At 38.9% G+C, this 24,463-nt stretch overlaps 1 protein-coding gene across 1 annotated transcript in view; it reads left to right on the plus strand.

The window, feature by feature from the left end:
- TET2 (tet methylcytosine dioxygenase 2) overlaps positions 1-23,585 on the plus strand; it is an 89,573-nt gene extending 65,988 nt beyond the window's left edge. Inside the window, 7 exon segments of the mRNA XM_038398687.2 lie at positions 4,366-4,459; positions 5,691-5,899; positions 7,202-7,352; positions 9,606-9,695; positions 11,067-11,204; positions 14,643-15,003; positions 18,851-23,585. Coding sequence (XP_038254615.1) covers positions 4,366-4,459; positions 5,691-5,899; positions 7,202-7,352; positions 9,606-9,695; positions 11,067-11,204; positions 14,643-15,003; positions 18,851-20,253 — 2,446 coding nt within the window. The 3' untranslated portion in view covers positions 20,254-23,585.
- The last annotated feature ends 878 nt before the right edge of the window (positions 23,586-24,463 follow it).

Below are 24,463 nucleotides of genomic sequence, written 5' to 3' on the forward strand. Positions count from 1 at the left end.
CACCAGGTACCCTGAAGTGAGAGCTCTATCTAATGTACAAGCGGAAATAGTGGCTACTGACTTAATGACCAATTATAGCAGGGTAGGTTTTCCCAGGGAAATTTTGTCAAGTTGTGTCACAAATTCCATGCTTGTAGTTTTCAGAAAGTTACAGGAGTTGTGTGGAGTGAGGCATATAAAGGCCACCACAATCATCCAGAAACGAATGTGCTGGTGTAAAGATTCAGAAGGATATTGAAGTCTATGATGAGGATGTGTGGTACCCGGCGAGAGAATGACTGAGATGTTTGCTCCTTTGTTGTTTGTGTACCCCAAAAGCCTACATGGTTTTCCCTCTTTGATCTCCTTTACAAGAGACACTCATGCTCTAGATTTAATTCAAGGCTCTGGCAGGGTAGTACAGAGGAGTTAGGAAAGCCTGTAGAGGAGTACGACACTCGTTCTAAAGACAGTTTAATGGCTATGATGGACTTAGTGCATCAGAACCGTAAAAGGAGTCGGGTGTCTCAGAAAGCTTGGTATGACAGGCATGCTGGAGAAAGCCTTTTGATATAGGTGTCTTTGGTATTGATTCCATTGAGGAAAAACAAAATGCAAGATTGCTGGGAGGGACCTTTTGAGGTAAAAGAGAGAGGGAATGAGGTCACTTCTGATGTAATGAAACCCCATGGCAGGGGAACTGTGCAAACAGTACATGTCAATAATTTGAAGGGTTACCATGACAGAGAGAGATGGTGATGAATACGATTTGTTATACTTCTGAGGGAACATTTTCTTCACCTTTAATGGATGTGGTCAAGGAGAGAAGGAAGAGACTACTCTGGAGAACACTGAGATTTGAGAGGGTTTGAACCCAGCCAAAAGCAGGAGATATTGGCTCTCTTGAAATTCCACAAGCAGGGGCATTCATTTTCCAACCTCCCAGGTTTAATTTAAAAAAATAATGCATTCTATTGTAATTACAGCACCCTGCCCTGCTCCTAGCGGAGCCTATGCTAACAGTGAAATGCAAAGACAAATTCAGGAGGAATTGTAGAGCATTGTAGATATGGGAGTGCTCACTAAATCAAAAAGCCTCTGAGTCTCCTATTGTGATGGTACCTAAAAGGTATAAATCTTGAGATTTTGTTTGGATTTTAGAAATGTACACACCATCATCCAACCTGATTCCTACCCCAAACCCTGGATAGAGAACCAGTAGAGACGTCCAAGTTTATTCTTCCCATCAGCTGAGTTTGCAACTCAAAGCACAAGTGGGGAAAGGAACAAAAACCCCCAACAAGAAGGAACTATATCTTTATGCTGCTTGGACTGTGCATAAGAAAAAAGATCTCCAGTGCTTAGCCTGAGTTAGCTCTAAAGGACATCTAGAGATTGTTTATTACAGAAGCTTCTATTACTTTTTCAAACTTAAAATTGGAACTCATTTATGTGTATATATGTTTACCTGCTTTAACCTTGTAAACAACTCTGTTTCCTTTTCCTTGTTAATAAATCTTTAGATAATTTATTATAAGATTGGCTACAAGCATTTTCTTTGGTGTGAGATATATAGTGCAACTGATCTGGGGTAAGTGACTGGTCTTTTAGGACTCGGGGTAACCTGAATATTGCTGTGATCTTTGGTGTATGGGTTCATCTATCACAAAGGCAGGCTTACCAGGGTGGCAAGACAGATTGGAGTACCCAACTGGACTGTCTGTGACTCCATGTTAAGGCTGTTATAGTGCCTGAGGAGTTCACACTTGATAATTAGTTGGTGAAATCTGAGTAAGGAGCTCACAACCAATTTGGGGTTTGTGCCCTGTTCCCTAACAGTCTGCCCTGTGGTTAATACTCATGCTCTTGAGCCACTGCAGGGCAGCTTGAGAGGGTGGGTGGACTATATCCCACACTCCTCACTGTGCAGGGGAGCATGCACCTTTAGAAGGTGATACAGGCCGCACTTGGGATGCAGTATGTTTGTAACTGCACAGCATTCCCAGCTCAGGGCTTTAGTTCTACCATTTAGGCCTTAATATTTATATTTAATCAGTAAAACAGAAAATCCTCCGTTTGAGACTTTGGCAGTGTTATAGAAGAAACCTTAATTTTTCAAACTTTTTGACTTTTGAGGGCTTGATTTCACAGCTTATTGTGTTCACTTCTTTGCATTTAATTTCTGCTGTTTTGGCATAAGGAGAAGATCTAGAGGTATTTTGGTTGACAACTTCATACTCTCAGCTGGCTTCACCAGAAAAGCTCAAAAATGACTTGAACAGGCTGTGAGTCTTATATATTGTAGGAACTGTGTAGTTCAAGATGGCTGAGGAACTACAAAACTATTTGGCTCTTTAAGCTAATACTACATCCCTAAGTCAACCTTCCTTTAAAACACGCCCTGAAATACCTATACAAATATTCTAAAACACATGTATGCAATTACTGAGTTTAAATATATATAACGTTGATATTACTGAACTGGCTTTCAACACACTTGGCTTTATTTTTAAGTGTTTAGATCTACAAAACAAGCTAGGTCTGGAATTTCTAGTTATGCGACAACAAATGTGTCACATGAATCCATGGGAATGTGTGTTTATCTTTTCCCTCATCCACCCTCTACGCTGCTCACATAACTCAAAACTATCAGCTCCTATTTTGCAACTTAAGAAAAGAGGTCAGAAGAGTAAGAATAATATTATAGAAATGAACTTCAGTGCAACCTGATTAGCTAATTGATAGGAAAAAATGGTTTTATAAAGAATTAAAACTTTTGCACATGGTTAATTTTTAAAAAAACAGCTGTACATTAACATCTCAGCCTTTATCTAGGAAAAAGGTGATATAGTAATTGCCGTTAGCACACGTGTAGTCCAGCATGATTGGGAATTCTTTCTTTTCCCCCTTTCTTTACTGATGAAGAAAATTAAATACAAACATTTGTATTTAATTTAAACACACAAATAAGAAAAGCCAAACTGAACGTTCCAGAAGCAGTTAACTTGGCCACACGACATGTGTAATGCTTTCTATTACTGGTTAGACTATTACATATATAGTAGACTGATCTGAGCCAAATGCTACCTTCATTTAAGTCCCTACAACACAACGGAGTTGCACAAGTGCACCCAAAAACAGAATTTAGCCCAGTTGTGAAATGTGGCTAAGTTAGTGTTGCTGTTGGAACCATGATGTTGCATTTACTGAGAGCTGTTCAAATTTGCAACTAAGTGGGCTGTTTCAACTTTGGTACGCTATTGTGTTGTGCAAAAGGGCACCATAACAGCAGCAATGGCCTTCGGTAAATGCCTCTGGGGGGACACAGAAGGGGGAGTGTGTTTAGAAATGACAACAGATCTCATAGTTCTTTTATAGATGCAGTGATTGTTCTGCCTAGCACAGGCTTCAGACTTCCAGCTGGTACATGGGAGTTGAGGTTGAGGGGTAAGGAGGGCTGACTATGTCCCCTTTGGGGTGTATGCTACTGCCTTTGGTTCATACACACTCACTCAGATTCCACTCCAAAAATGTAATTACTCCTGATTTACACCAAGATAAGTGAGAATCAAACCAGATCTCCAAATCTGCAAAGGTTTACAGACACATTATCAAAGGTATTATTTTAGTACTTCCTATAACCCTGCATAGGTATAGAAGGCAGGCATAATCCTTATCCATACTTATTAACTAAATGCAACAGGTAACTAGGAATGGATGAAAATCTACAATGAGTATGTCTTAAAATAAATGATTCTTGTCTTTTTGCTGACTTACACTGTGTCTAAAGCAGAAATCAGTATAGAAAGTGAGTTGAATGTAACTATTACATCCCAACTATTCCATGACAATGATAAACTTAAAAAATGACTACCTACAGTTAAAAAAAAGATTGACTACCTACCGTTAAAATACCTATCAAATGTGTGTTTCCAAATGATCAAATAAAGCAAATTCACTATAGAAAGGAGCTATCTGGTTTTAAAAATTTAGCACAGATTAGGGTGACCAGATAGCAAGTGTGAAAAATCAGGATGGGGGTGGAGGGTAATAGGCGCCTATATAAGACAAAGTCCCAAATATCGGGATTGTTCCCATAAAATCGGGACACCTCGGCACCCTAACACAGATGGACAATTTTTACTTCTTTTATGACCGACTAAATACATTTTACAAAATGGCCTCTTTCACCATAGCAACATATTATTGTACTGTTATGAATAAGACTGAAACATTATGATTCATCCCTTCTTGCTTAGAGCTAAGAGTTTATTTCCTAAGATAAGACTCAGAAATGTACTCAAACTTTAAGTATTTGTGCAGACCACATTCAAATTCAGCTGCTTATTTTATTTTTTTGTTTGTTTGTTTGCTTGTTCATTTAAGATTTGGACAGAAGGGTAAAGCTATAAGGATTGAGAGGGTCATCTATACTGGAAAAGAAGGCAAAAGTTCTCAGGGATGTCCTATTGCTAAATGGGTAAGAGTGATGTCTACATGTCCTTAATAATCTACTTCAGTTTGATCATTCATGTAAGTAAAGGGGAATGACGCATGTATTTATTTTAGTTGAAGTAGAATTAAAACAGCTAAATACCAACAATATCTCAGGCTGCCCAGTTGCCCACTCTGAGCCAGTTTCTGCCCTCACACCTATGCAATTCCTTCAGCTGAGTTGCATGCTTGTGAGTGAAAGCAAAACTTGGCCTAGAGTTATGAAAAAGATGCATTCTTTTAGATATAAGATCCAGAATGTTAGACACTCTTCTTACTGTTACATTTAGCGTAGAAATAATTAAGAGGTGCAACAGCACTACTACAATGTTTTGAATATGCACACTCTGATCAACAGAGGCCAGCATACTCTACTCAGTACTAAGTACTTTGGGTCGCTTGGTAGGAGACAAGGTGAGGACAAATTGATGCCTTTTTAATTATAGTCTTTTGGTATGCCAGACTGTACCCTCTTGTAGAAATACCCACAGTCATATGGGCACTGATAGGCAGGACCTGTCTTCCTACTTCGTTTGAACTTCGCCTGCCAGCGTGTGCATGCTGCCATAATGTTTATACATGAAAATTAATAATAGGGGCACATGAGGTCACAAAACACAGAGGCTGACCTCAAGTTTGCAATTTATCATCTGGGCACCGCAGGAATCAGGGGAGAGAAATGAGGGAAGGCTTCTCTGTGAAGCTTTTCTAGTCTCTTCCCCGAATCTCTGTGGCTCTTGCAGAAGAGAGACCAAAATTATTCACCATTGCTTTAGGGAGGATTTATTTGGGTACAGATATCTACTGCCATCTCTTCAGAGGGAAATACCACAGGGAGTATCTAGCTTTTTCTGCCCCCTCTACTACAGCAGTAGTCCGTTCTGCCATAAAACCATCCTGGACACATTTCTGTTGGCTCAGAGAATAAAGGAGATATTCTGCAAAGGTGTCATTGCACCTACCCCAGTTCTTCTGTGCTCTTCGGACAGGATCTATCTCATCTAGACCCACCCTATGTTTCAGGAAAGAGAAGTGAATTATCTTGGCCCTTATCAGTATATTACTCAATGGAGGCAAGAATCTGTGTGTCAGAAGCATCAAGGGGGAAAACATATATTGGCAAATGTAACTTTTTACCATGACTGTTGAGGTTTCATGTTCTCTTGCTTCTCACTAAGAAATGCTTTTTTGGGGGGATGGTGTTGCCATACATGCAGGTAGTTCGTAGAAGTAGTGATGAAGAAAAGCTGCTTTGCTTGGTGCGGGAACGAGCTGGCCACACCTGTGAAACTGCAGTGATAGTGATCCTTATCCTGGTATGGGAGGGGATTTCCCTGAGTCTGGCAGACAAGCTGTATTCTGAACTCACCGACACTCTAAGGAAGTATGGCACACTCACAAACCGACGGTGTGCTCTGAATGAAGAGTAAGTGAAACAAATCATATTCTCCTTTCCCTTGAGTATGCAATCAAGCTACAGCCAAAAACAAACACAAGTTCTATTTACGTCTTGGATCTAATTTTTCTCTCACTGGTTTTACACTGGTGTCACTATTAACCTCACTGGAGTTACTCTTCATTTAGGCTGGTGTAAATGAGAACACGACAGGGCTCATTACTTCAGTGGTAATTGTACTTGCCCTTGTCTGATTGAGAGCAGAATTTGACTCACAAAAGTTTATCTAGATCCAATAGGACAAATTCTGTGTTGGATTTCACCCCCATGTAATACCAGCGAAGTCATGGTGGGGGGGAGGATTTTAGATCAGAAGCTGCAAGATGTGTACATACACCGCTTTTAAAATTAGCCAATTCAAGTTACGTATTCAGGACTCGAAGAAACTCTCAAAAACAAGCTACTTTTGAGATTTTGAAACCCTACCGTCCTTGTGGGGGAGTCAAATTGAGCTTCATTAAAGTCAATGAAGACCTCTTTCGGCACTCACAATTACAAAATATCTCAATATAAAACACACATTCAAAATATGAGCTTTTCCGTCTAGGCTCATGGGAGTGCATAAAGAGAATTAGCTGTATGATTTCTATATAGAATTAAGTTGTGTGGCTACAGTTTTTAATGACAGTTCATTTTAAATCTCCCATCACCCACAAAGAATTTGACAACTGAGCACAAATTCTCTCAAGGCTTCATCTAAACAGAGAAGCACTTTAAAAAGTGGCTAACAAAACCTTGATAGTCTGTAAAAATATTTAATGATTTGTAACATCTTTGTTTGAGTCAACTATTTTACAGCTAGGAAATTGTACAGCTTGCTCTCCTTTTCCTCTTTCTCCCTTTGATGGCTATACACAGAAAGAAACTGCTTTCAGAACAAGGCTTACTTCATTACAAATATTGTGTTCTCTCTTTTTGGTAACATGGGCATGGCTTTGTTTCAGGAACTTAGTCCTATCCCAGTTGGCAAACAGCAGTGAGTTAACTCATTTTCACTGGAAAGTCAAAAGACCATTTATTCAACAAAGCTTTATCTTACGGGGCTGAAACCTGGGCCAGGCTATTCAAGCACAGAAAGCCAAAAAGAAGCAGAAATCCTGCACTGATGGTGGGCAAATAAGGAGAAATGCCACATAAAAGAACTCTATCCCCATATACATGAACATGTACAATGTTTACATGTATTGCATCAATTTTAAGCATGCAGACTTTTACCCATGTACGGCTCTACAAGCTGTTGATAGCCACATAAATGTTTCTCTTATTCCTTAGACGGACTTGTGCATGTCAAGGGCTGGACCCTGAGACTTGTGGTGCTTCTTTTTCCTTTGGTTGCTCCTGGAGCATGTACTACAATGGGTGCAAGTTTGCCAGAAGCAAGGTCCCAAGGAAGTTTAAGCTCCTGGGGGATGATCCAAAAGAGGTTGGTGTTAATTTTAAAGTGAAGTTTGCCTCATTGTATAAAATGTTTCAGTTGTTCTTGTGAAGCTGAGGTACAGTAGACACAGGGCCAGAATCTCATTTGAAATCCACCCACATAGGGAAATTAAGTCGGTGTCAGTCAAAATGGATTTACCCCAGCCACTGAGCCAGCTTAATTGACTGCCAAAATGCTGGCAGCAGGTGAAAACCATGAGACATAAAATGATATATGCAGATTTTGTGAAAGAGCAAGAAAGGGCACACCCAGAACAGTTGTGGCTATATCAGGCCCATAGACAAGCTTTGCACTTTCAGTTTCCACAATTGCAGAATACAGGATGTACTAGGTTGAGGCATATAACTTTTTGCAGCTCCGAGCTGGACTAAATTGCATGGAGACAGTATGAGGGAGCTGTGAGATACAGTAGGAGTGACAGAATGAAAGGACTGGGAGGACTCATTCAGTGGATGCTGCTGCCTCGCCGACAGTGTAGGAAAGGTTTCCAGAGTGGCCTCTAAGATGCTGTAAGTACTGGACCCAGAACTGCATGCTGATCATATCAAAGCATGTCACAGAGCTCAGCAGCCGTGCCTGTAGCTGGGGAACAAGTTGACTTTGAAGTTCCGACTCCAGTGGGTTCTAGATACCCTCAGCTAACAGGCCTGCTAATTGTTAATGGGCTGCCTTTCTATGGAGAGTTCTACTCTCTGATTGCCTGGCTCACTTTTTTGGCACATACAAGTGCAAATGTGTCCCCTATGATGGAGCTAGTCCACTGTGATGGATGGGCCACATAACATACTAAAAGCTGGGGGCATTTTATGCAAAACCCATAATATTTAACATTTCAGACATGTCGTCAGTGACTTATGTAATTAGAGAGCTGGTCAGATTTTTTGGATTCTCAAAATTTTTATGAAAAAGGCAAGAATTTTGGTAACATTTTTCATGGAATTTTTTAAAACTTTTTTTAAACCGTCTGTTCATGTGAAATTTTTATGCCTTTGTACTAGATCTAGCAGGCATCACAAGGCCTGTGGATTATGTTAGTACATTTGATATTCTATTAAAAATGTTAGCATCTCTGAGACACTTGTAACCTTTGACCCTCTTTTCCCCTCTATTATAAAATACCTATGGTTGATGAGACGGCAACAAAGAGAGCGTGATATACATCACACGTGGGATCCTCACAAAGACTCAAAGAAGAAGTGACATTTTATGAGTTGTAACTTGTAGGCTGGAAAGGAAAGCAACATAATGATTCCAGGTTTTGATAGCAACTAAAAAAAGGGACACAGTGAAAGGTTTTTGATAATGTCATACTGTGATTTTGGGTTCCTGTGAACCCAGAACTCAAATTAAAACTGGCAGGTCAAACTTTTTTAACCAAATTAGTGCATACCAAAACTGATGGATTTTTCATAGCTTTTCACATTCTTTCATGAAAATACAAATTCCAAAAATGATTACTTTTCTCTGTATAAATCTGCTGCTCTTTTTAAACATTTGCAATGAGGCCTGTATTTTTAATTTAAGAAACAGATCTGAAATTAGGATTCTGGCAGGAGAAATTAGTGGAGCAATTTAAATTTATTAGAGCACTTCATGTTTTTAAGAGCCTTTCATTTTGAAAGATTGTATCTCTCTTAAAAACAAAAAGTAAGTGGTCATTTGTATCCCAAATTGCTCTACACTAGCCACACCCACAACTCTTGATTGCTCAAAAACTGTCATTTTTTCAGAGAGAGAGAATTTCATTGTGTTGAAGTGTTATGATTTCAGTATGTAAAACTCTCAAATTAGATGGATTAAACTGATGCTGATTGGACAGTCTGTTATTTTTTCTTTTCTTTTCTTTCCCTCTCAAGATTTTTAAAGGGGAAATTTTTTTTCCAGAAAAAACTGTAATAACTAGTTATTTCGTGCTTGGGTTGAACCTTTACATAGTAAGGTACATCTTTTCTTATAAATCAGATGAGCATTATATGATGCTTCCTCATAAGGATCATAGAAGCTCATTTCTGGACATACGCTGTGCTTTTAAAAACAGTAAAAGGGATCACTATAACTGAAATTTATAGGGGCTGTTTTCTCAGCAAGAATTACAAGGCATTTACAATGCATATTAGGCATTTATATCAGTCATCTCTGTGGTATCATAGGGTCTGGTAGCTTCTAAAGATGGTAGATTGCATGTATAGTAATGTGGGTGGTTAGATGATATGTTAAAATGATTTCATCTGATAACAGGAAGAAAAGCTAGAGTCCAATTTGCAAAATCTATCAACTCTAATGGCACCTACCTACAAGAAACTTGCACCAGACGCATATAACAACCAGGTAGGTCAAAAGGAGTTGGCAAAGTCACTAAAATAATCTGATATTTGCTTTACTTTGCCAGTGCATGTTCTTTGCTGTAAGTAATTGTTCACAGTTTCTGCCAATATTGCTTTTATTTAGACTAAATCCTGCTCACTCAATACATTACATAGCATTTAACACTCTAGCAAAAGTTTTACTCCTGTGATTGACAAGGTCCTTAAGGTTTCCAGATTCAGCATTATTCATTGGCTAAGTTGACAGATGCTCGATTTCCCTGATTTACTCCAATCTAAACCTGTCTCAACATGTTTGGTTCCAGGGCAAATCCATTATTGGATTTTCCAATTTAGATCCCACAGAAATTCTACAAGAACATCTCATGCACCTTCAGCCCCATGGAATCTGAACATGATCCCTGTCTTTGTATTGGCCTTGAACCAGAACCCTAACCTCACTCTAATCCAGATTTGAATCCAAACACAGTCTCTTGTTTCAGATTGCATGGGTTCACATCTCTCAAACTTTGCTTTGATTTTCAGATTTGAATGAAATAAATATCTCAAATTAAAAAAAAATAATCACCAAACTAGTCAGGTTCTTCCTGGAGTGAAAGCCAAACCTCAAATTTCACATTTTAATGCCAACCCATACATTTACTCAAAATAGGGCCCATGTTCACCTGAAAGGTTCATGAATCTTTGCGAAGTTTTTGAGAACTTCTAACTTTCTAATAAAATGTGAAACCAAGAATTGTATGTGACTTGTGGTTTCAGTGTGAACATTTCACAAAATTAGTAATGAAAACACAATAGAAAATACTGTGCTGATTATCCGTTATCTATTTTTGAGTACCATCATGCTTGTGTTATATCAAATATAGTGAAAGGCTATCAATGTACCAAGAAATTACAATCTAATGGTAAAATTCTGCACTGACTTCTTCTCCATTCAGCCCATTGAAAGTCAGTTTTCCAAGGAAATGCACTCTTCCTAGGTAGTTCAATATTTCTGAGCCTGTGTTTATAACTTAACAACATGCCAGACATTCAAACTATATACTGTATTTTATCATCTGAAGAAACTGGCCAATGACAGGAAAATGAAAAATAATCTTGAAGGAGAAGTATTATCAGCTAAATACACAAATATGATAATGGCAGAAGCATGGCGCTTGAACAATGCAAGTCAACGTGGAACTGAGTAGCAAGAAAAGAAAGAGGAGCTTGTATTCCCATTTTTATTACCGTAAAGTAATTTCTTGGAGTTGTTCACCTCTAAGAACTATACTCTGCCATTGCCAAGATATTAGGAGGCTAAGGTATTCAGTAGTAATTCCGTGTAATGGGCTGTCCAGATAAGTTTCAGTGATTACTTGACTTCTGTTTCCAGATTGAGTATGAACACAGAGCGCCAGAGTGCCGTCTTGGTTTAAAAGAAGGTCGTCCATTCTCAGGGGTCACTGCCTGCCTGGATTTTTGTGCTCATGCTCACAGAGACTTGCATAATATGCAGAATGGGAGTACATTGGTAAGTCAGTGCTGCATAAAGCCGCCTTGTTTCAGCACTGATTTCTCATATTTAATTCATTATCTATATTTCTATTAAGTTTGCACATAAAGCTAACTACTAAAAGAAGAGTCATTCATCAGTAGCTGGAGCTAAAATGTGCAATCCCGACAGGATTTTTCATTTAAATCAGACTTTAGAGAAAGATCTAAAATAGATTTGGCTGGAAAATGTCGATTTTCCACTGGAAAATGTAGTTTGAAATTGAAACAGTTTGTGAAATCACGTTGATTTTGCCAAAATCCCATTTTGGAGAAAAAAGGGGGGGCGGGATTTACGATGATGCTAAAACTTCTCATTTTGACATTTTTGGAGTGAAATATTGTGATTTTTTTCCTTTCAAAATGACTTTTCACTTTGAATTTTTAAAATTCTGTATTACATTATAAATTTCAACTTTATTTCATATTATATTATAACCAAAGCATTTTGATCTGGAAAGATTTTTTTTCCCCTCAAATTTATTTTGTAGAAAATTCAAAATGTTCATGTTTAATTTCAAATCAGAATAAAAACAGATCTCAAAATCCTCTCAAACATAATTTCTGTTCTTTGGCCAGTACTAAATAAAATCCTTGCTCTTGTCCCACAAAACTCTGCTACTCTCCAGAACTCAACACTGAAAAAAATAGCTGAGCAAGACTAGCTGGCTTTATTGAATAGGAGAGTTTATGACTTTATGAGAGTTTATGCCCAGACTGCTGTGCTGGGCATCACAAAATGGGGAAGAGATGGCCAGCCCTCTGTAGAGATAGAGGTGGTTAGGGACTATTTAGAAAAGCTGGATGTGCACAAGTCCATGGGGCCGGACGAATTGCATCCGAGAGTGCTGAAGGAATTGGCGGCTGTGATTGCAGAGCCCTTGGCCATTATCTTTGAAAACTCGTGGCGAACGGGGGAAGTCCCGGATGACTGGAAAAAGGCTAATGTAGTGCCCATCTTTAAAAAAGGGAAGAAGGAGGATCCTGGGAACTACAGGCCAGTCAGCCTCACCTCAGTCCCTGGAAAAATCATGGAGCAGGTCCTCAAAGAATCAATCCTGAAGCACTTAGAAGAGAGGAAAGTGATCAGGAACAGTCAGCCTGGATTCACCAAGGGAAGGTCATGCCTGACTAATCTAATCGCCTTTTATGATGAGATTACTGGTTCTGTGGATGAAGGGAAAGCAGTGGATGTATTGTTTCTTGACTTTAGCAAAGCTTTTGACACGGTCTCCCACAGCATTCTTGTCAGCAAGTTAAGGAAGTATGGGCCGGATGAATGCACTATAAGGTGGGTAGAAAGCTGGCTAGATTGTCGGGCTCAACGGGTAGTGATCAATGGCTCCATGTCTAGTTGGCAGCCGGTGTCAAGTGGAGTGCCCCAGGGGTCGGTCCTGGGGCCCGTTTTGTTCAATATCTTCATAAATGATCTGGAGGATGGTGTGGATTGCACTCTCAGCAAATTTGCGGATGATACTAAACTGGGAGGAGTGGTAGATACGCTGGAGGGGAGGGATAGGATACAGAAGGACCTAGACAAATTGGAGGATTGGGCCAAAGAAATCTAATGAGGTTCAATAAGGATAAGTGCAGGGTCCTGCACTTAGGATGGAAGAATCCAATGCACCACTACAGACTAGGGACCGAATGGCTCGGCAGCAGTTCTGCGGAAAAGGACCTAGGGGTGACAGTGGACGAGAAGCTGGATATGAGTCAGCAGTGTGCCCTTGTTGCCAAGAAGGCCAATGGCATTTTGGGATGTATAAGTAGGGGCATAGCGAGCAGATCGAGGGACGTGATCGTTCCCCTCTATTCGACACTGGTGAGGCCTCATCTGGAGTACTGTGTCCAGTTTTGGGCCCCACACTACAAGAAGGATGTGGATAAATTGGAAAGAGTACAGCGAAGGGCAACAAAAATGATTAGGGGTCTAGAGCACATGACTTATGAGGAGAGGCTGAGGGAGCTGGGATTGTTTAGTCTGCAGAAGAGAAGAATGAGGGGGGATTTGATAGCTGCTTTCAACTACCTGAAAGGGGGTTTCAAAAAGGATGGCTCTAGACTGTTCTCAATGGTAGCAGATGACAGAACGAGGAGTAATGGTCTCAAGTTGCAATGGGGGAGGTTTAGATTGGATATTAGGAAAAACTTTTTCACTAAGAGGGTGGTGAAACACTGGAATGCGTTACCTAGGGAGGTGGTAGAATCTCCTTCCTTAGAGGTTTTTAAGGTCAGGCTTGACAAAGCCCTGGCTAGGATGATTTAACTGGGACTTGGTCCTGCTTTGAGCAGGGGGTTGGACTAGATGACCTTCTGGGGTCCCTTCCAACCCTGATATTCTATGATTCTATGATTCTATGATGACTTACTTCTATCTACTGCATGCTATCAGTGAAAATATGCAAAAAAATCGAGATTAGCTTGCTGTAATTTGAAGTAAGTGCATCAGTGCCTGTAAGCAGGTGCTATTCCCACCATGGTCTGAGCAGAACATCCAAATATTTTACGAAGTCTAAACTTACTCCCTTCTTGGGGCTTGACTTTCTTCAAAACAATATTAACAAAATATACACTTCTGCCTGAGTTTTCTCCCCAAGACTGGCTGGTTTTCCTGCAGACCTTTCTGTCTTGCAGTTTCTCATTCCTTTTGAGAGATACCCGCATCATCTCTTATATCCTTGATGGAGTTCACAAGATGTGCTATGTCTCTGCAGCAGTTCCTTGACTCTGTATCTGGCGTTCAAACATCTAACGTGAAGTTGACTCAATGAAGGAGCCTGCATTCCAGTACAAGGCCCTAGAGTCTGCCATACTGTTACGCTGCCCTGGGAATTTTAGGGTGGTCTTTGAAAGTTTATGTAATGTCATGGGATTTTTTTTTATACTAAACAGCATTGCCAATATGTAGCTAGCTATTGTGTCACACCCTACGAAAAAATCTTGCTGGCTGTAGAGTTCCAGGGAGCCTAGCATTTCAGTTCCCTGACCATGGAATCATTGGCCAAAGAATTCACTTAACTTTTGGGAACACGTGGCTATCCTGCTTATTTCCAGGCGGAACATGGAATGTGAGGAAAATAGGCATTAATATTGTCACAGTGGGGGGCGGGAGAGAGAGAGTTGGATGCTGAATCTAGAAGCAAAAAAAAAAAAAAGTTAAAGCTTCACAAAATTTTCCACACTCACAAAAAAAGGGGTGGTGGAGGGATTTGCATTCAGTTGATCACCACACTGGATGCTCTACTTGACATTACATCTGTTATGTCATGAGCCTTGCAATCTGATGTTACTGGCCAACTACTTGCCATTATAGATTTATCTGAATTGACAGCGTAATGCAAAATAGGCCAAAACTCCAGAGTTTTCTGTTCTTCTCATGCTGATTTTTGACACTTTTTCTACCATACCTTTCGGACAGGTGTGCACACTAACCAGAGAAGACAATCGTGAAACTGGCCAAATGCCAGAAGATGAGCAGCTGCATGTACTCCCATTATACAAAGTCTCTGATGTGGATGAGTTTGGAAGTACTGAAGGCCAGGAACAGAAAAAGAAGAATGGCAGCATCCAAGTCCTCAGCTCCTTTAGGCGCAAAGTAAGGATGCTGGCAGAGCCTGTTAAGACATGCAGGCAAAAGAAGTTAGAAGCCAAGAAAGCGGCAGCAGAAAAGCTTTCCTCATTGGAGAATAGCTCTAGCAAAACTGAAAAAGATAAGTCTGCAGCAGCACGCCATAAACAAGCCAACTCGGAGGCTGCAGCTCATGCAAAACAGTTAGCAGGTAAATGCAAGAATCTTCTATTAGTCAGTATACTTGTTAATAACAGTAATTAACCATAGAAGTGAAGGCAGTTTATAAAAAGTCTTGAGAAAACCATGAGGTCCAGAAAGAGGGGTGAGAGGCAGACCATTTGAAAGTGTCTAGTAAACATAAAAGGGGGATAAAAACCAGGGGTGATATCATTGTAGGGGTCTATTATAGATAGGCTTGGCAGAATTTTATTTTTATTTTTTTCTAATTTTGACTATTAATTTTTGTTTAAGATTTTTTTGTTTTAACAGTTTTTGGAAATTAATGGGGGTTAGGGTTAGGGTGTCCAGACATCCTGATAAAATTGGGACTGTCCCGATTTTTAGTTCTTTGTCCCGCGTCCTGATGGATGCACAGTCGGGACGCCATTTGTCCCGATATTGCGGCTTTGGCCGCTTCAGCCAGGGTTGTGGGGTTTTTTTGTTTGTTTGGTTTTTTTTTGCTTCTCCCATGTGTCCCGATATTTTGTCCATTTCATCTAGTCACCCGAGTTAGGGTTGGGCTGGGGTTTGGGCAGAACTGACAGAGGGCCTGGAGGGGGCTCCCAGTACGGACATCGGGGCTGCAGGGGGTTCTCTATATGACCAAGGGGCCCAAGACACTAGGGAGCAAGGCGTGGAGGAGGTTGCAGTCCTGACCTGACAGAACAGAGACCCCCCAGCCAGGACTGCAATGAGGTGGACAAGCCTCCAGCCACAGCGTACTGAGGAACATTTCCTGCCGGAGGATGGCTCGAACACTCCTGGATGGTGGGTGAGTGAGTGAGCGAGCAAGGCCATGACTTCGGAGCTGCAGATGGCTCGCTGCGCTGTCACAGGGCTGGTGACATCCAATCCCTGCAGGCACAAGCAGGGGAGACTGCAGTCCCACCATTACGGATCAATATTTTTTTCCATCCATTTCAATGTTTCAGGTGAAATCAGTGTTTACCAACATAAACTGATTTATATTGAATCCTGCCAAGCCTAACTATAGGCCACCAAGTCAAGAGGAGAAGGTGGGTAAAGCATTCCTAGAACAAATAAAGGAACTCTCCAAAACATAAGGCCTGGTAGTAATGGGGGACTTTAACAACAGAAGTCTGAGTAGTTAAAGTAACACAGCAAAACAGAAAATGAAATGTATTGGGATAACTTTTGGTTTCAGAAGTTGGAGGAACTAACCAAGGGCACAGCCATTTTAGACTTCGTTCTGACTAACAGTGAGGAATTGGTTGTGAATCTGAAGTGAAAATTTGAGTGAAAATTAAATGATAGATTTTATGATTCTACAGAAACTTAAGAGCAGCAGAATAAGGACAATGGACACCAAAAAAGCTGAATTTAACAAACTCAGAGAACTGGGAAATAAGGGCCTATAGAAAGAAAATCTAAGGAAAAAAGCTGTTCAGGAGACCCGGCAGTTTCTCTGAGAGACAATATTAAAAGTGCAATAGCAAGCTACCCTGATGCAAAGGAGAGATAGGAAGAATAGTAAAAGGCCAACATGTCTATTAGGAGCTTTATAATGATCTGAAAATAAAAAAGGAATCCTATAAAAAATGGAAACATAGATGAATTACTAACAAGGAGTACAAAAGAATAGCACAAGCATGTACAGCCAAAATCAGAAAGGTTAAGGCACAATATGAGTTACATCTAGCAAGGGACATGAAAGGCAATAAGAAGAGCATCTATAAATATATTAGCAATATGAGAGAGACAAAGGAAAGTGTAGGTCTTCTAATTAAGGGAAGGCTAATAACGGAAGACATCAAGAAGACTGAGATGTTTAATGCCTATTTTGCTTCCATCTTCACTAAAAAAGTAAATTGTAACCAGAAACTTAACTCAATTAATATTAATACGGGGAAAGAAATGCAAGATAGAATAGGGAAAGAACAGGTTAAAGAATATTTAGGTAAGTTAGATGTATTCAAGTCAACCTGGCCTGATGAAATTCATCCTACGGTACTTAAGGAACTAGCTGAAGCAATCTCTGAACCATTAACAGTTATCTTTGAGAACCTATGGAGGATGGATGAGGTTCAAGAGGACTGGAGAAGGGCAAACATAGTACCTATCTTTAAAAGGGATAACAAAGAGGACCTGTGGAATTATAGACCAGTCAGCCTAACTGATACCAGGAAAGATACTAGAACAAATTATTAAATAATCAGTTTGTAAGTACCTAAAGGATAATAGGGTGATAAGTAATAGGCAACATGGATTTGTCAAGAAAAAAATCATATCATACCAACCTAATTTCCTTCTTTGACAAGGCAACTGGCTAAGTGGATGGAGGGAAGAAGTAGACATGATACCTTGATTTTAGTAAGGCTTTTGACACAGTCCCACATGATAGTCTCATAAGCAAACTAAGGAAATGTGATCTAGGTTAAATTACTATACAAATGCAGAATTGGTTGAAATACCATATTCAGAGTAATTATCAGTAGTTTGCTGTAAAACTGGAGGGGGACATACCTAGTGGGGTCCCACAGGGATGTGTCCTGGGTCCAGTACTTGTCAATATTTTAATTAATGACTTGGATAATAGAGTGGAGAATATGCTTATAAAATGTACGGATGACACTAAGCAGGGAGAGGTTGGTAGCACTCAGAGGACAGGATTAGAATTCAAAACAGCCTTGACAAATAGGAGAAATGGTCTGAAGTCAACAGGATGAAATTCAGTTAAGACAAGGGCAAAGTACTTCACTTAGGAAAGAAAAATCAACTGGACAACTACAAAATGGGGAAAAACTGGCTAGGTAGTAGTATTACTGAAAAGGATCTGGAGGTTATACTGGATCACAAATTGAGTATGAGTCAACAGTGCAATGCAGTTGCGAAACAGGCTAATATTCTGGCTGTATTAACAGGAGTGTCCTGTGTAAGACATACAAAGTAATTATCCTGCTCTACTCAGCACTGGTGAGGCCTCAGCTGGAGTACTGCATCCAGTTTTGGGAGCCACACTTTCGGAAAGATGTAGACAAATTGGAGAGAGTCCAGAGAAGAGCAAGAAAAAACCTGTGAGGAAAGGGTAAAAAGACTGAGCATATTCAGCATTGAGAGATGACAACTGAGGATGGATCTGATAACAATCTTCAAATATGTTAAGGGTTGTAAAAAAGAGGACTGTGATCAATTGTTCTCCTTGTCTACTGACTGTAGGACAAAAAGTTCTCTGTTTAATCTGCAGCAAGTGAGTTTTATGTTAGGTAGTAGGAAAGTCTTTCCAACTATAAGGGTAGTTAAGTTCTGGAATAAGTTACCAAAAGAGGTTATGGAATCCTCATCATCGGAGATTTTCAAGAACAGGTTGGACAAACACATGTCAGGGATGGTCTAGATATACTTAGTCCTGTCTCTTGAGGTCCCTTCCAGCCCTGTATTTCACTGATTCTCTGGCCCATAGAATTTATAGGTATTTAGGTGTCTAGAGATGCAGATAGGTACCTAACGCCCTCTGTGTTAACCTCTACATCAGTGGGAGTTAGGCATTTATCTGCAACACTAAGCACCTTAAATACCTTTTAAAATCTGGAAAGTTCCTTTTAGAGGCTGCTTTTGAAAATTTAGCCCTTAGATTTTATGCATTTGACTCTTCTTTAGGATAGGTCACACTATGAATTTTGTTCCAAGTTTTCACATATCACCTTGTCAGAAACTTGAAAAAGTAGAAGTGTTTAGTCAACTGTAAGAGGAACTGTATTTGTGATTTGTGTGAAAGGAATCTTTCTGTTAATCTGTGGGAAATTTAATGGAAATTGCTTTGGTATTTTCATCTAGAGCCAATGTAAAATGTTTTCTTTTTCTTTTCATGTCTGCAGATCTTTTACGTCTTTCAGGATCAGCCATGCTACAACAGCAGCAACATCAACAGCATACTCTCGCTAACAGCCCTCAGTCAAACCCTGTCAACTCTTACTCTGGTTCAGGTCCTGCCAATCTTTACATGAGGCTGCCTAATCCAGCCAATGCTCATCCAAGCTCTTCATACGCTTCAGATCTCTATGGAGGGTCCAACCCCATGAACCTTTATAGAACCTCATCACAACCTTCAGGGTCTTATTTGAATTCTTCCAATCCTATGAACCCTTATTCAGGATCATTAAGTCAAAATAACCAATATCCACCTTACCAATGCAATGGAAACATGCCTATGGACAACCTCCCCTCTTACTTGGGTTCCTACCCTTCACAACCTCAACACTTGGACTTATATAGGTATCAGAGTCAAGACCCTTTATCTAAACTAAGTCTGCCACCCATTCATACACTATACCAGCATAGACTTGGGAATAACCAGAGTTTTGGTCCCAAGTACTTGAATTATGGAAACCAAAATATGCAGGTAGACTCCTTCAGTAATTGCACCAATAGACCAAATGTACACCACGCAGGGTCTTTTTCCCCTTACTCCACCCTTGAGGCTGACAGCCACTTTATGGATGTTGCCTCAAGATTAAAATCTAATTTTAGTAATCCAAATATGGACTATACTTCCATGAATAAAAATGGTGAACATCCCCTACATCCACCTTCACATCTAGCACATGATTACCACTCAGCTTCAAGTATATTCAGTGGTCCTCCTCATTCACTACATCTCCAAAATAAGGATAGTGAAATGACTTCACACACAGCTAATGGGTTGTCTAATATGCTTCCAGGTCTTAACCACGATAGGACTACTCCCCAACATGGTTTAAATAAAACTGATAGTCTGAATCCTGAAAAAGCAGAGGATCCCGATGATGTCTGGTCAGATAGCGAGCACAGTTTTCTGGATGCAGATATTGGAGGAGTGGCTGTTGCCCCATCTCATGGGTCAATTCTCATTGAATGTGCAAAACGTGAACTCCATGCAACGACCCCCTTGAAAAATCCCAACAGGAACCATCCCACCAGAATATCACTCGTCTTCTATCAACATAAGAGTATGAATGAGCCAAAACATGGTCTGGCTCTGTGGGAGGCAAAGATGGCTGAGAAGGCAAGAGAAAAAGAAGAGGAGTGTGAAAAATACGGTCCTGATTACGTGCCTCAAAAATCTTATGGCAAAAAATCAAAGCGGGAGCCTACTGAATCACACGAACCCTCAGAACCAACATATGTACGCTTTGTCAAGTCTCTTGCACAGAGGACTATGTCAGTCACCACAAACTCCACAGTAACCACATCTCCATATGCCTTTACACGGGTTACAGGGCCTTACAACAGATATATATAACTTCACACCTTTGTTGGTTACCTCATTTTAAAAAAACAAGTTGTCAATAGAATAGTTCTCATTTAGGTTGCAGGGAGGGGTGGGCAGGGAAAGAAACAGTATTTTCATTAGACTTGTCAGTGGAAAAACCTCAGCACACCAGCAAAAAGAGGTAATCTTATCACCGCACTTATTTTCCACTGACTTGTAAGTGGTCACAGATGGCATGTGGAAACAAGACCAAAGCATCCTATGCAAAAAAAAGTGTTTCACAATTTACATTAAATAACACTGGCTCTATTATTGGAAGAGAGAATCTGCAAATGTAACTTTTTTCCTTAGTTTTGCACATCTGTGACCACTTTTAATAATATTGACTTTGCATAGTCATGGGACAGGAGCAAAAAATTAAAATACTGTAGTATTACAACAGAAGGAATCTTAAAATACCATCTGGTGCTGAATCTATGATGTACTGAAATACTGGAATTATGGCTTTTTAACATGCAGTTTTTACTGTAATCTTAATAGTCTCGATTTTATTTAACAAAATAGATACATATAGAACATAATGAATAGACAGCAAAACACTGAATTTGTTTGGATATTCTAAAACATGGTGCTATCTAAGAAAATGGTGTCTTTATTATAACCGTTGAACAGTTAATGCCTTTATAATAGTTTAAAATGTTAATGGTGTATTCAAATATCCTTGAACAACAGGGGGGACCTTTTCATTCATGTTTGTATCAAATTTGCCTGTTACTAAAACATGCTTACTTTTTAACATATGGGAATTAAAGACCTCTGGATTTTGCTCATCCAGTCAAGTCCTGGTTAAGGGACAATAATATATATATAGAGATATTTTTTTAAATAGTGTTTCGGAAGCACTTTGTCTACCTAAGCTTGGCAACTTGAACAGTGCTAAGGTACTAAGACGTTAAAAGAAAGAAAGAACGTTTACTTTGATTTTAAAATGCAAAGAATTTTTTTAAAAAGCTTTTAAATACTTTTGGCTTTAGCCATACATCTGCTGGTGGGCTACATATCCATTTTTAATAAGTCAGTTACAGTAGAAATGGGGTTTACTGGATACAAGGGAATGCTTTAGTACACAACACATATTTTACTGGTGCTCATCTCTCACAGCTATATTGTAACAGTTTTTTACAATTATTATGACAAGTTTATTGCTCAAATGAGTACAGTTTTAAGGAGAGAATTTTATAGTAACCACAGGTAATAATTAGCAGCATGTGACAGATTCTACAACTAGTTAGCTAAGGTTTCTGCTATTTCTAAAAGATCTGTATGCTTCTTCAGATAATTGAATGGCAGATTGTTTTTGTGTTGATAATTATGTAAATTGTGGTGTATGTCATTTCTCAGTGTAAGTGTCCTCTTTTCCAGGAAGATTGAGCAGACTGATGCCTACATAAAATTAATGAAGAAGGGTTAGTTCTGTGTGATTCCATTGATTAAATGGAGGGGGAAAGGCAGCTGGCTTGCTGTGGTGGTTTTAAATCATTAATTTCTATAAAAAAAAGCAAAAGTTGTATAGTAAATTAAATTGTAAACAAAACCTTTTTTAATGCAATGCTTTAGTATTTTAGTACTGTAAAAATTTGTGTGTGTATATATATGTATAATATATACATACATACATACACACACACATATATATATATATATATATATATATATATATATATATTTGGGTTTGACGCTGAATTCACATCATGGTGCTACTCAGCCTGCTACAAATATATCATAATGTGAGCTAAAAATACATTAAAAGATTTGAGTGATGTTCCTACTTGTCATATACCTCAACACTAGTTTGGCAATAGGATATTGAACTGAGAGTGAAAGTTTATAATATTGTATACCACCTCCCCCACCTCCCATAGCCTTTGAAAAAAATACCTTTTTTCTCAGTACTTGATATTTTAGCAAGTATAACTTGAACTTCAACCTTTTTTTTTTCCTAAAAATTCAGGGATATTTCAGCTCATGTTCTCCTTATGCCAACATGTCACCTGTGTGTATGTAAGCTGTTGTAGGTTAATAAATATATTATTCTTGTGGGGTTTTTTATTTTTTTCAGGGATTTAACTATTCTCTTTTGAATCCCTCTTCTACTTTTACTTGTATATGTATTGATGTAACAAACTAATTTTGTAAATTTATTAGCTCTTTTTATTGTAATGAAAGTGTTTAAAAGTTTTAGACTTGTTTTGCCTATTTCAAACAAAGAAAGTAGAATGCACTGAGCTAATTAAAGGGAAAATTGTAAGGCAGAGGTTTGGCAAGTGACCGTTTGCTAGAGTGTTTCAAATCTCTCTCTAAACAAGGATTTTGGGATACTGTAATGAATAAAATATTTTTTTTAAAAAGGTACAGTCTGTATGAGGGCTTCCCTAAACAAGCAAACCTCCATCACCTAGGTATTTGTTGTGCAATATACTGTAAGATTGATCTAAACACATGTTATCTAGCAGAATTACAACCTAATTCTATTCAATAAAAGGAGGCCTTTTGGTTTTATTGGTCAAATATTTATATTCTGGCAATTTTTGAAATTCTTAATATGTGGCTTTACCCACAATAAATACAAAAATTTTTAAAAAATGTTTGTTTTCATTGAAACAGGAGTTTAAAGTTTTTAAAACCTTAACTATAATTTCCTTATGTATTAGGTTAATTAAATCATTTAAAAATTTAATTTCTTGATTTTTTTTATTGGAATCATATCCATCCTGCCATCCATAGTTGATGTTTGGTTAATATACCATTCACTGTCATTTGCCAAACTGCTGGCAAACAATAGCAGGAAGCTTAGTTGGGGATTCAATTATGTATTGTAAATACCTGAACTGTAATTTAGGTGTACAGAACCCTGCCTCAGAATGAATGAAAAAGCAAATATAAAATTGCGTGTATAGGATTATCAGGTTGACTATAGCCATACTTGAAGATGCTTCTGAGTGGTGTCAACTTTACTTGAATGAATTTTTCATCTTGATTGATGCACAGTGGTGTAAAGTTCACTTCTAAAGCTAGTGGTTAACTTGTGTAGGAAACTTTAGCAGTTTGACACTAAGGTAATGAACTTCTGTGTGTGTTTTCCATGCTTATGTTCTATCTTTTTTTTTTTTAAATTTAGTTTCACTCATTTTCATGAAATGTTTGGTAAGTCTATAAAAATCTGAGGATGGTTATAAATACTGTAAGTATTGTAATGTAATGAATGCAGGTTATTTTAAAGCTGTTTATTATTATATCATTCCTGATAACGCTGAGATGTGGGTGTTTTTAATAAAATTTATATTTATTTAATGCACTCTAAAGTCTGTCTTACAGAAACTTGACTTTTATGATGAGTAATTTTTACCAAGCACATATAGCCAACAAGAGAATGTATACAATTCTGGTTTGCTCAGGTCAAGGAAGAGGTCAGTAAACTGAAAAGGATTTGAAGAAGCCAAAGAAAAATGATTAAAAGTGTGACGGGTTGGGTCACAGAAACCCCCTTAGGACTGCCATCTGATGTGCTGAAACTACCTCTGAGCCTGTTTTCCTTGGCAGCTTTGGACTTCAGTACCCTGCGTGGTTGTGTCAGACACGCTAGCCTGCTACAAACCCAGACCTAGGTCTGAACCACGTTCCCCAAAAGCTGCAGGCTTAACTGAAAACAGCTTAAGAAGTGCTCCTGTCTCCAACCCAGATACCCAGTTCCCAATGGGATCCAAACCCCAAATACATGCATTTTACTCTGTATAAAGCTTATACAGGGTAAACTCATAAATTGTTCATCCTCTATAACACTGATAGAGAGATATGCACAGCTGTTTGCTCTCCCAGGTATTAATACTTGCTCTGGGTTAATTAAATAAGTAAAAAGTGATTTTGTTAAATATAAAAAATAGGATTTAAGTAATAACAATCCAAGTAATAACAGTCAGAACAAAGTAATTTACCAAGAAAAATAAAAACATGCAAATCTAAGCCTAATACAGTAGGAAACTAAATGCAGGTAAATCTCACCCTCAGAGATGTTCCAATAAGCTTCTTTTGCAGACTAGACTTCCTCCTAGTCTGGGTCCAGCAATCACTGACACCCCAGTAGTTACTGTCTTTGTTCCAGTTTCTTTCAGGCATCTCTTTGGGGGTGCTAAGGTTATCTTTTGAGCCAGCTGAAGACAAAATGGAGTGGTTTTCAGGGCCT

This window comes from Dermochelys coriacea, chromosome 4 (assembly GCF_009764565.3).
Source record: "Dermochelys coriacea isolate rDerCor1 chromosome 4, rDerCor1.pri.v4, whole genome shotgun sequence".
NCBI lineage: Eukaryota > Metazoa > Chordata > Testudines > Dermochelyidae > Dermochelys > Dermochelys coriacea.